At 41.3% G+C, this 13,200-nt stretch overlaps 1 protein-coding gene across 1 annotated transcript in view; it reads left to right on the forward strand.

Annotated features, from left to right (window-relative positions):
- The first annotated feature begins 231 nt into the window (after positions 1-231).
- RSPH14 (radial spoke head 14 homolog) overlaps positions 232-13,200 on the forward strand; it is a 231,581-nt gene continuing 218,612 nt past the window's right edge. The window contains exon 1 of the mRNA XM_067461384.1: positions 232-430. Coding sequence (XP_067317485.1) covers positions 232-430 — 199 coding nt within the window. The remainder of the gene's footprint in view (positions 431-13,200) is intronic.

The raw sequence follows: 13,200 nt of genomic DNA on the forward strand, positions 1-13,200 counted from the left end.
CAAAGCTCTTATACCATCATATTTTGGTTAAAAGGAAATACGTGTTTGGGCACTTTGCATGAATTATTTTATTATTTTGATTCCTATTGAATTTGGAGCCGGGAACAAAGAGGCACGACTTTAAGGCGCTACTTAGAAGAATATTTCAATAGTATTGGGGCCCAAAACCCGTATTGGAAGGGGTAAAAAAGGTTTTGCAAAAAGACACGTTAGTGTGGATGGGTTTCAGAGATGGCTCTGCCTCGTATTTCTTCCAAGTTGCCTCCGGACATTGATTCTACTAAGGCACCCATTGCTTTCGGCCGAAGGGCGCTTCCTAAACTAAATGAAGAGCTTCAAGATGTCGAATTACTGACCCGACAAAGGGCCTTAATGGCGTTATGTGACCTGGTCCATGACCCAGAACACGCTTATGAGGCCATTAACCAAGGTGAGGGGAAAGCTACCTTTGGCCTTTTCTGGGGAAAAAATCCTTCTCCTTTGGCCTTTTTTGTGGGAAAAGATGCCTCTTTGGAGGGAAAATCCGAACCCTTAAGCCTTTTTTGAAAGTAAAGAGGCATCCCTTGGCCTTTTACGAGGTTAAGGAGGCTTCTTAGAGAGAAAAGATGTGTCCTTTGGCCATGTCTGATGATAAAGAGGCATTTTCTGAGGGAAAAAGCCTCTTCTGAGAGAAATCCTGCCTCTTTTGACATTTTCTGAGAAAAGAGGCTTATTTGGAGGGGGAAATCTGCATCTCTTGGCCTTTATGTGGTTAAGAAAGTTTCTTCTGAGAAAAAATGTGCTTTTTATCACATTTTGAGGGAAAGATGTCTTTTCTTAGGAAAACTTCCTTCCTTTGGCCTTTTCTGAAAGAAAAGAGGCTGCTTTTGAGAGAATACGTGATTCCTTAAATTTTTTCTGAGGAAAAAGATGACTCTTCTGAAAGAAAACTTACCTCCTTTGGTCTTTTCTAAGGGGAAAAAATGAATCTTCCGAGGGAAAGCCCAACTCCTTTGCCCTTTTTTGAGAGTAAAGGGGCCTCTTCAGACGTAAAATCTTCCTCCTTTGTTCATCTCAAGAGAAAAGAAGCATCTTCTGGGGATAATCCTGCCTCTTTTGACAATTTCTGAGGGGAAAGAGGCCTCCTTTGGCCTTTTCTGATGATAAGAGGCCTTTTCTGAGGGGAAAAAAAGCAAATCTTTTGAGGGAAAACCCAACTCCTTTGTCTTTTTTTTGAAAGTAAAGAGATCCCTTTTAATTTTTTTATTGTTTTGTAGTGTATATAGGAAACAAATAAAGTAAAAACAATAAACTAAGAGAAAACATGAAAAAAAGAAAATATGCAATTGGATGACAAATCTGGAACATGTTTTTGATGAGACGACAGTGAAAGGGTATTGTAGTAACTGTTTATTAATTGTGTAATGTATTAGGTTGTTAACTGTTTCTATACTGTAGCACTGAATTTTTGCTGTTCGTATTTGTTGTGAACCGCTGTGAGTCGCCTTCGGGCTGAGAACAGCGGTATATAAGTAAGGTAAATAAATAAATAAGAAATACATTCAATGCTGGTTAAACATATAAACAACCAAACTTGGCTGTACAGTTAATTATACCTTAACATTTCTCATCCCCCCACCCATGAACCCCACCCATGACTTCCAAAGCCCCTCAAAAAAGGATCACACAACTAATTGGCTCTTTTGGCAATTTCTGAGGGTAAAGAGACATCCTTTGGCCTTTTCTGATGATAAGGAGGCCTTTTCTGAGGGGAAACCTCCCTCCTGGCCTTTTCTGAGGGAAAAGGCTTCTTCTGAGATAAATTCCGCCTCTTTTTGCAATTTTTGAGGGGAAAAAGGCATCTTCTCGGGGGGGGGGGGGGGGACAGATTTCCTTTGGTCTTTTCAGATGGAAAATAGGAGAAAATGTCTTTTTGCTAGCCTTTTCTGAAAGAAAATAAGCCAATTCTTAGGGAAACGTCCCTCCTTTGGCCTTTTCTGAAAAAAAAAGAGGCTTCTTTTGAGAGAAAACACAACTCCTTTAGATTTTTCTGATGGGAAAGAGTTAGCTTCAAAAGAAAACTTACTTCCTTTAGCCTTTTCTGAGGAAAAAAAATGAAACTTTTGAAGGTAAACCCGACTTTCTTAGTCTTTTCTAATGGTAAAGAGATAATTTCTGAGGTGGCCCTCCCCCTTGGGCATTATCTGAATCATCCTCTAGGGAAAATCCTTCCGCTTTTGGCATTTTAGGAGGAAAAAGAGGCCTTTTCTGAGGATAAACCCGTCTCCTTTGGCCTTTTCTGATGGTAAAGATGCCTTTTCTGGAATGAAGTCTTCCTTGGGCATTTTCTGAGGGAAAAGAATGATCTTCAATTCAAACAAATAGCCAACACCTGTAGGGAAAAGGTCCGCAAGGCTAAAGCACAAAATGAGCTCAGGCTTGCCAGGGACATTAAAAACAATAAAAAGGGATTCTTTTCTTATGTCAATAGAAAAAGGAAAAACAAGGAGGCGATTGGGACTCTTCGAGGAGAAGATGGGGCAATGCTGACAGGAGATAGGGAAAAGGCAGAATTACTTAATACCTTCTTTGCCTCGGTCTTCTCACAAAAAGAAAGTCATCTTCAACCTCAGCAAGACGGAGTGGATGAGGGATTTGAAGACATCCCACTCCAAATTGGGAAACAAGTCGTACAGGAATACCTGGCCGCTCTAAATGAGTTCAAGTCCCCAGGGCCAGATCAACTACACCCAAGAGTATTGAACTAGCGAAAGTCATTTCGGAACCATTGGCAACCATCTTTGTGAGTTCTTGGAGAACAGGAGAAGTTCCAGCAGATTGGAGGAGGGCCAATGTGGTCCCAATCTTCAAGAAGGGAAAAAAGGATGACCCAAACAACTACCGTCCGGTCAGCCTCACGTCGATACCAGGCAAGATTCTGGAAAAGATTGTTAAGGAAGTGGTCTGCAAACACTTAGAAACAAATGCGGTCATTGCTAATAGTCAACATGGATTTATCAAAAACAAGTCATGCCAGACTAATCGGATCTCTTTTTCGATAGAGTTCCAAGCTGGGTAGATGCGGGGAATGCCGTGGATGTGGCTTACCTGGATTTCAGTAAGGCCTTCGACAAGGTCCCCCATGACCTTCTGGCAAGGAAACTAGTCCAATGTGGGCTAGGCAAATCTACGGTGAGGTGGATCTGTAATTGGTTAAATGGACGAACCCAGAGGGTGCTCACCAATGCTTCCTCTTCATCCTGGAAAGAAGTGACGAGCGGAGTGCCGCAGGGTTCCGTCCTGGGCCTGGTCCTGTTCAACATCTTTTTTAATGACTTAGATGAAGGGTTAGAAAGCAGGATCATCAAGTTTGCAGACGACACCAAATTGGGAGGGAAAGCCAATAGTCCAGAGGACAGGAGCAGAATTCAAAATGATCTTGACAAATTAGAGAGATGGGCCAAAACTAACAAAATGAAGTTCAACAGTGACAAATACAAGATACTCCACTTTGGCAGGAAAAACGAAATGCAAAGATACAGAATGGGGGACGCCTGGCTCGAGAGCAGTACGTGTGAAAAAGATCTTGGAGTCCTCGTGGACAACAAGTTAAACATAAGCCAACAATGTGATGTGGCGGCAAAAAAAGCCAATGGGATTTTGGCCTGCATCAATAGGAGCATAGTGTCTAGATCTAAGGAAGTAATGCTACCCCTCTATTCTGCTCTGGTTAGACCACACCTGGAATATTGTGTCCAATTCTGGGCACCACAATTGAAGAGAGATATTGACAAGCTGGAATGTGTCCAGAAGAGAGCGACTAAAATGATAAAGGGTCTGGAGAACAAGCCCTATGAAGAGCGGCTTAAGGAGCTGGGCATGTTTAGCCTGAAGAAGAGAAGGCTGAGAGGGGATATGATAGCCATGTATAAATATGTGAGAGGAAGCCACAGGGAGGAGGGAGCAAGCTTGTTTTCTGCTTCCCTGGAGACTAGGACACAGGACGTGGAACAATGGCTTCAAACTACAAGAGAGGAGATTCCATCTGAACATGAGGAAGAACTTCCTGACTGTGAGAGCCATTCAGCAGTGGAACTCTCTGCCCCGGAGTGTGGTGGAGGCTCCTTCTTTGGAAGCTTTTAAACAGAGGCTGGATGGCCATCTGTCAGGGGTGATTTGAATGCAATATTCCTGCTTCTTGGCAGGGGGTTGGACTGGATGGCCCATGAGGTCTCTTCCAACTCTTTGATTCTATGATTCTGAGGGAAATCCTTCCTCATTCGACCTTTTTTTGAGGGAAAAGTGTCTTTTGATGGGAAAACCCTCCTCCTTTGGCCTTTTCTGAGGGAAAACTTCAGTCCTTGGGCATTTTTTGAGAGCAAAGAGGCCTCCCTTGGCCTTTTATGCAGTTAAGAAGGTTTCTTCTGGGGGGGGGGGGGGGAGTACTTTCATTAGCCTTTTCTGAATGAAAAGGGTTTTTCTTAGGGAAACTTCCTCCTTTGTCCTTTTCTGAAAGCAAAAGTTTTCTTTTGAGAGAAACTTGACTCCTTTAGATTTTCCAGAGGGAAAAGAGGCATCTCCTGAGGATAATCCTGTATCTTTTGGCAATTTCTGATGGTAAATAGGCCTTTTCTGAAGGGAAACCTCCCTCCTTAGTCAATTTCTAACGGAAAAGAGGCCTCTTCTGAGTGAAATCCTGCATCTTTTTGAAATTTCTGATGGAAAAGAGGCTGCTTCTGAGAAAAGCCTTCCTCCTTTGACCTTTTCTGAGGGAAAAGAGGCATCTTCCTAGAGAAATATTGCCTCTTTTGCTGTTTTTTTGATGGGAAAGAGGCCTCTTCTGAAGGAAATTCTGCCTTGTCATCCAGCCTTTTTTGAGGGAAAAGAGGCCTCTGCTGAGGGAAAAGAGGCCTCTGCTGAGGAAAAGCCCACCTCCTTTGGCTTTTTCTGAAGTTAAAATGGCCTTTTGTGAGGGAAAAGAAGTCTCTTTTTGAGATAAAATTCCACCTCCTTTGGCCTTTTCTGAAGTTAAAGAGGCTTTATCTGAAGGAAAACCTGCCTCCTATCTTTTCTGGGGGGAGGGGGGGGGTCTCTTCTGAAGGAAAACTCACCTCCTTTGGCCTTTTCTAAGAGCCAAGAGGCCTCTTTTGAGGGAAATCCTGCCTCTGTTGGCATTATCTATAGGAAAAGAGACTTCTTCTGAGGGAAATCCTGCTTGTTTGGCTTTTTTTCTAAGGGAAATGAGACCTCTTCTTAGGGAAATTTTGCATCATTGGCTGTTTATGATGGCAGACAGATGTCTTTTGAGGGAAAATCTGTTTTCTTGGCATTTTATCAGGGGAAAAATATCTCTTATGTGTGAAATCCTCTCTCTTTCAGTTTTTTGTGAGGGAAAATAAATGTTTTCTGAGGAAGATCTTGCCTGCTTGGACCTTCTATGAAGGTAAAAAGGCCTCTTCTTAGGAAAATCCTGCCTTTTTTGGCCTGTTCTGAGGGCAAAGAGCCTTTTTTGTTTTACATTTTCTGAGGATAAAGAGGCTTTTTCTGAGGGAAAACCCATCTCCTTTGGCCTTGTCTGAGGGTAATGAGATTTTCTGAAGGAAATTCTACCTCCTTTTGTGTTTTCTGGGGGAAAAGAGCCCTCTTCTGAGGGAAATCCTGCCTGGTTAGGCCTTTTCTGAAGAAGGAATCTTTTCTCAGGGGAAGGCTACCTCTATGGTTTTCTGATGGAAAAGAGGCATCTTCAGAGGGAAATCTTGGGGACATGAGAGAAGTCTCCTTGCAAGATTGCAAGACATCCAGGCAACGTATTCATAGATGACTGATTCTCTTACTCCAGAAGTGACTTGCAGTATGCAACCAAACAAGCAAACCAACCATGACAATAATATCAATCAGCATTGAAGACATGTCAGCTGACAAAGAACAACTGCTCTTATGAACTGTGCTAAGAAATGTGATGTGCTGTGTGTCTAAGAAACATACAGGGACAAACAACAGAAACGACCAAAGTTCCAGGAATGATCTTAGTAGCGGAAAGACCACATGCGAAGTATGGAAGTGCTATCTTTGTAAAACCAGGCCTCCAAGTCGGCAGTACCCACAACACTGAAGAAAACATTATAGAGCTTATAACAGTATAGCTTAATAATGTCACAATTACCTCTGTTATACAAGCCCCCAAATGAAGAGTTTTGTTTCTCCTCCCCCAAGAACTTTGATAGGTACCAAAGGGTGGTAGTCATTGGTGACTTTAACAGCCATACCATTTTATCCTCAAGAAGATAAAAATGAGGAAGCTGTCCTTTCCTGGGCTGAACTGCACAAACTATCACTCTCATAATAGTAAACTCTCACCATCCTACAACAGTGGGAGATGGCACCAATAACCCATACCTCTTATTTGTGAGCGATAGCATTTTGCAGCAATGCATTAAATCAATGGGACCACCAATACCAAACACACAGCATCGACCAATAGTATGCCAGCTGTTCCCAACTATAAGACCTCAGGAAGTTCAATTTAAACAAAGATTCAACTTCAGAAAGGCAGATTGGACTAAATTCTCAGACATGTTAGATGGCATGATCATACCAGTTGCGCCAATCCCTGAGGAATGCAAGCGCTTTATCAAAATAGTGAAAACCTGCTCACAGACCTCTATACCGACAGGCTGCAGAATCCTTTTACATTATTTCCGCTGTGACCAGACTTAGATCGTTCGGTTCCCTCTAGCTACCACCCCATCTTGAACCTTCCGTTTCTGGGCAAGGTGGTTGAGAGGGCAGCAGTGGAACAGTTGCAGCAGTTTATTAATGACACAGCCGGACTTGATCCCTTCCAGTCTGGCTTCCATAGGGCATGGGGCGGAGACTGTGCTAGTTGCCATCACAGATCAGCTTCGCTGCCAGATGGATCAAGGCGGATCAGCAGCTGCAAAACCGAGAACAAACCACGAGAGTAAAGATGAAGATCCACCCAGAGAAAAAGTGTTCTTGCCATACATCAAGGGAACCACTGACCGCATAGGGAAACTGATGAGGAAACACAACATACAAACCACTTACAGACCCACCAAGAAAATCCAGCAAATGCTACATTCAGCAAAGGACAAGAGGGATCCTCTCACCTCTGCAGGAGTCTATCGTGTACCATGCAGCTGTGGACAAGTCTACATAGGGACCACCAAACGCAGCGCCCAGACACGCATCAAGGAACATGAAAGGCACTGCAAACTACTCCAATCAGATAAATCAGCCATAGCAGAGCACCTGATGAACCAACTTGGACACAGCATATTATTTGAGAACACAGAAGTGCTGGACCACTCTCACAACTACCATGTCAGATTACACAGAGAAGCCATTGAAATCCACAAGCATGTGGACAATTTCAACAGAAAAGAAGAAACCATGAAAATGAACAAAATCTGGCTACCAGTATTAAAAAACTCAAAAATTACAGCAGCAAAACAACAGAGGGGAAACAAACAGGCACATGAAATCACTCTCAACAAAATATCCCCCCCCCCCCCCCCCGGCGCTTCCAAGCCATTGAATGCAAATCAAGGTGATCAGCTGAAACATTCACAGCTAGCCCCAGCAAACAAAAGTCCTTTGTCTCACCCTGGTCATTCCACAGATATATAAACCCATTTTTCCTAGTTCCAACAGACCTCATTACCTCTGAGGATGCTTGCCATAGATGCAGGCGAAACGTCAGGAGAAAAATTGCCTCCAGAACATGGCCATATAGCCCGGAAAAACCTACAACAATCCATGGATTCCGGCCATGAAAGCCTTCGACAATACCTTAATTACTTCTATGTCATTCCTTCCGTATATGTATATATATAGTTGTGATTTGAGGTCACGAAGAGTCGGAGACGACTGAACGAATGAACAACAACAAACTCTTGTTAGTATATAATATCTATTTTCCATTGCTTGAAATGTTCTTTAACCGGATCCCAGTTTGTGGGTTTCCTTGGGATTCCATAATTAGGTGTTATCCAATAATTTAATTCATCCATACTCATTATGTCCATTACTTTATTGTGCGTCTTCTCTTTGAGGTGTCTCAATCTGTCTCCATTTTCTAGCATACACGACCCGGGCTGCAGTTGTTAAATAATGAAATAGTTTTTCTTTGTTTTTCTCTCCCTCCAAACCGAGCATTCCTAATAAGAAGAACTCTGGGTCTTTTTTTATTTGAATTTTTAATATTTTTTGTATGTCGTTGTGAATTGTGCTCTAGAATCCTTTTGTTTTTGGACAACTCCACCAAATGTGGAAAAAGTCCCAATCTGTTGATCGCACTTCCAGCATTTATTCGATGTATTTCCATAGCATTTTGAAATTATTTGGGGAGTTAGGTACCATCTGTGTATCATTTTGAATAGATTTTCTTTTAGTTTGTGTGAATAAGTATATTTCATTTTTTGGTTCCAGAGTTTCTCCCATTTATTTAGTTCTATTTGGTGACCTATATTTTGGTGACCATTTTATCATTGTTTCTTTTATTTGTTCCGTTTCGGTTGCCCATTCTAAAAAAATTTAATATAATTTTGTGGTTAGCTTGTTACTTGACTTCATGATGGTGTCCCAAAAGCCATCTTGGTCTATGAAATCTGAGTCTTTATCCTTTCTATAATGGTCTGCCATTTGTCTATAATTTAGCCATGATAAGTTGGGGGTAGATCTCTCTAATTTCCTTCTCTTCCTTGAGTTTATATTTGTCCCGGTATGTGGGCCAGAGTTGCCAACCTAATTCTCTCCTATCAAATGCTTCTAAGGATGAAAGCCAGAGTGGGGTCTTATTGTATAGTCTCTTTTGATATCTTTCCCAGATTTTTATAAGCCCCGCTCTTACATAATGGTTATTGAAGTTCTTTTCGATCTTAGTTTTGTCATAGTATAGGTAGGCGTGCCAGCACCGTCTCAAGTCGGCACCTTCTAAAGTTAGTAAATTTCTATTTTTTAGTAACGACCAATCCCTTATCCATGTAAGTCCACAGGCTTCGTAGTAGCACCTTAAATCCGGAAGGCCGAATCCACCTCTTTTTTCTCGTCAATTAGTATAAAACGTTTTATTCTAGGCTTTTTCTCCTGCCATACAAACTTATGTCTTTGTTCCACGTGTTGAAAATTTTTAAATTTTTGATTATTGGTAGAGATTGGAAGAGAAAAAGCATCTTTGGTAGGACGTTCGTCTTAATAATTGAAATTCGACCCAATAGGGATAGTTTGAGGTTTTTCCAATTGTCTAGGTCTTTCTTTATCTCCTTCCATTTATGTTCGTAGTTATTCTTCAGCAGTTGGGAACTTTTGGCTGTCAGTGTCAATCCTAGATATTTTATTTTTTCTGTTACCTGGAATTCCATTAATTTAGAAAGCTCTTCTTTTCTGCGATATATTTTTAGTTAGTATCATAGTCTTTTTAAAATTTATTTTCAAGCCTGCTATTTTACCAAAATTTTCGATTTTTGTTTTCCATTTGGAGATTGTTTCTATGGGATTGTTGATGATACAAATTATGTCGTCGGCGAAGGCTCTTGTTTTATAGTTTTCCCTGTTTATTTTGATGCTTCTTAAGTCTGGGTCATCCCTTATAGTGTTCAGAAGGATTTCTAAGCACAATATAAAAAGGGGGACAGCGGGCATCCCTGCCTTGTGCCCTTGCCTATCTTTAAGGGCCTGGATTCTTGTGTGTTTATTATAATCTCGGCTTCTTGGATGTCATAAATCGCAGAAATGGCAGCTGAGATCTAATTCCCTAATTAGTAGTTTCAGATTATCCTAATTGAGATTATCAAATGCCTTTTCTGCGTCAAGGCTAAGTAAGGCGAGCTCATTTTGGCTGTTTCTTTCGTAGTATTCAATGGTATTGAGAATGATTCTTACATTATCCCTAATATGCCAGTTCAGGAGGAAACCTGCCTGTTCCTCTTTTATTCAATCCCTTAGAAATAGCTTTAGTCTTTTCGCAAGTATGCTGGCGAAGATTTTATAGTCAACATTTAGGAGGGAGATGGGTCTATAGTTCTTTACATCCCTCGGGTCTTGTCCCTCCTTGTGCAACATTGTGATATATGCTGATTTCCACGAGTCAGGGGGAGCCTGTCATTCACTTAGGATTCCATTCATTATTTTCAGGAGGAATGGCGTTACTTCCTCTATCATCACTTTATAGTAAACAGCCGTAAAGCCGTCAGGGCCTGGGGCTTTGTATCCGTCCATTTTTTTGATTGCATTTTTAATTTCTTCTTCTGTGATCTCTTTATTTAAACTTAATCTTTGCTGTTCTGATATTTTCTGTAAATTTTGTTTATTCAGGTAGGACATAATGTCTTCTTTTTTTATACTATCCCTAGCGTAAAGTTTTTGGTAGTATTTATGGAATTGTTTTATTCTGTCCTGTTCTTTTGTATGGTGTTTTCCCTCTGCTTCTATTTCTGTTATCATTTGTTTTCTCTGCTGAACTTTCCTAGAAAGCCACCTGCCTGGCTTATTGGCGTATTGGAAGTCTCTCTGCTTCGTGAATCTAAGTTGTTTGGCTAATTGTTCTGATTCTAGTTTTTCCCTCTGGGAAATCCAGGCTTTTAATTCTCGTTTTGTATTTTTGTCCGAAGGATTTTGCTTTAACTTTCCTTCTAGCAGGCAAATTTCCTGAGTTATTTTGTCCATTTTTTGTTTCTTTAGTTTTGATTTATATGAGTTTTGTTTAATAAGGTGGCCCCGCATCACTGCCTTACTAGCGTCCCAAACAGTTTGTAGAGGGGTTTCTTTAAAAGCATTTATTAGAAAGTATTCCCTTAAAAGTTCTTTGTTTTTATTTACATCTTCTTCTGATTTTAAGAGATTATCATTTAGTCTCCACCTGTAGTTCCTCTTTACTTCATTTATTATTAATTCTATTGGGCAATGATCTGATGATAGTCTTGGTAGGATTTTTATATTTGCTGTTTTTGTATTGTATTGGAAGCCCAGACCATATCAATCCTGGACCATGATTGATGTCGGTCTGAAAGGAAAGTGAAATCTTTATCTTTAGGGTGTGTCGCCCTCCATAAGTCATTTAAATTAAATTCTTCTTTTAAGTTCAGGAATGTTTTGGGAAGCTGGTTTGATTTGGAGTCTGATTTTTTCTTTTGTGCTGATTTGTCCATCTTAGTATTAATTAAATAATTAATCTCCGACAATAATTAAGTTGCCAAAGTTTTGATTAAGTAGGTTTTCCCTCAATCCTTTCAGCCATTTCTGAGGGGAAAGAGGCCTATTCTGAAGGAAAACCCATCTCCCTTGGGCTTTTCTGAGGGTTAAGAGGCTTTTTCTGATGGAGAACCTGCTTTTTCTAAGGTAAATTTTCAGAGGGAAAACCCTTCTCCCTTGGCCTTTTCTTAGGGAAAAGAGGCCTTTTCTGAGGGGCAACCTGCCTCTTTAGACCTTTACTGATGGTAAAGAGACTCTTTTGAAGCAATCTTCCTCCTTTGGTCTTTTAAGAGGGAAAAGAGTCATCTTCTGAGGGAAAACCCACCTCCTTTGGCCTTTTCTGAGGGAAAAGAACCCCCTTCTAAGGGAAATCCTTCCTCTTTCTGTGTTTTCTGAGGGAAAAAAGGAGATCCTATCTCACACAGACTTTTCTAAGGGAAAAGATGCCTCTTTGGAGGGAAAATCTGCCTCCTTTGGTCAGTTCTATGGGGAAAGAAACCTTTTCTGGGGGGAAAACCTCTGTGCTTTGGTCATTCTTAAGGGAAAAAGAGGCTTTTTTGACAGAAATCTGGCATCTTTCAGGATTTTCTGAGGGAAAAGAGGACTTTTTTGAGAAAACCCCCCACTTCCTTTGGCCTTTGAGAGAAAAGAGGCCTCTTCTGAGGGAAGCTTTCCTCCTTTGGACTTTTCTGAGGGAAAAGAGGCTTCTTCTTCTTAGGTAAATCCTACATCTTCCAGTGTTTCTGTGGGAAAAGAAGAAATCCTGCCCCTTTCAGCCGTTTCTGAGATAAAGGTCTCTTTGGAGGGGAAACCTGCCTCCTTTGGCTTGTTTTGAGGGAAAAGGGGTATTTATGGGGTGAAACCTCTGTCCTTTGGTCTTTTCTAAAGAAAAATGAGGACTCTTCTGAGAAAAAACCTGCGTCCTTTGAACTTTTTCAGGGAAAAGAGGTCTCTTCTGAAGGGAAATCTACATCCTTTGGCCTTTTCTTAGGGAAAAGAGACCTCTTCTGAGAGAAACACTGCCACTTTCAGCCTTTTCTGAGGGAAAAAAAGGCCTCTTTCGAGGGGAAACCCATCACCTTTGGCATGTTCTGAGGGTTAAAAAACCTTTTCTGGGGAGAAACCTCTGACCATTGGTCTTTTCTAAGGGGGAAAGGGCTACTTGTGAGAGAAAGCTCAACTGGTTTGACCTTTTCTTAGGGAAAAAAGGCCTCTTCTGAAGGAAATCATGCTCTTCTCATCCTTTTCTGAGGGAAAAAGGCCTCTTCTGAGGGAAACACTGCCTCCCTTGGCATTTTCTGAGGAAAAAGAGGCATCTTCTGGGGAAAACCCACCACCCTTCCTCTTTACTGAAGGTAAAGAGGCTTTTCCTCAGGGAGGAACAGAGGCCTCTTCGCAGAAAATCTGCCTCTTTGCTTCTGTGGGAAAAGATGAAATCCTGCCTCTTTCAGTCGTTTCTGAGATAAAGGAGGCCTCTTCTGATGGAAATTCTGCATCTTTTTGCATTTTCTGGGGGTAAACCTCTGTCCTTTGTTCTAAGAAAAAAATAGGTCACTTCCTTGGGCCTTTTCTGAGAGTAAGAATGTCTCTACTGAGAGAAAACCTCCTTTAGTCTTTTCTGAAAAATGAGGTCTCTTCTAAAGGAAAACTAACATTCTTTGTCCTTGTCTTAGAAAAAAGAGGCCTCTTCTGATTGAAAACCTGCCTCCTTTGGCTGTTTCTGAGGTAAAAACTGCATCCTTTTATCTTTTCCTGGCCCCTTCATAGGGAAATCATGTATCTTTCAGCATTTTCTGAGTGGAAAGAGGAAATCCTACCACTCCCCCCCCCCCCAGAAAAGGGGGGACGCCTCTTCGGAAGGAAACCCTACTTCCTTTGACCTTTTCTGAGGGGAAAGAAATCTTTTCTGGGGAAACCCTCTGTCCTTTGGTCTTTTCTAAGGGAAAAAGAGGCCTCTTCTGAGGGAAAACCTACCTGCTTTGGACTTTACTGAGGGTAAAGATGTCTCGA

Source organism: Anolis sagrei, chromosome Y (genome assembly GCF_037176765.1).
Source record: "Anolis sagrei isolate rAnoSag1 chromosome Y, rAnoSag1.mat, whole genome shotgun sequence".
Classification (NCBI taxonomy): Eukaryota; Metazoa; Chordata; class Lepidosauria; order Squamata; family Dactyloidae; genus Anolis; species Anolis sagrei.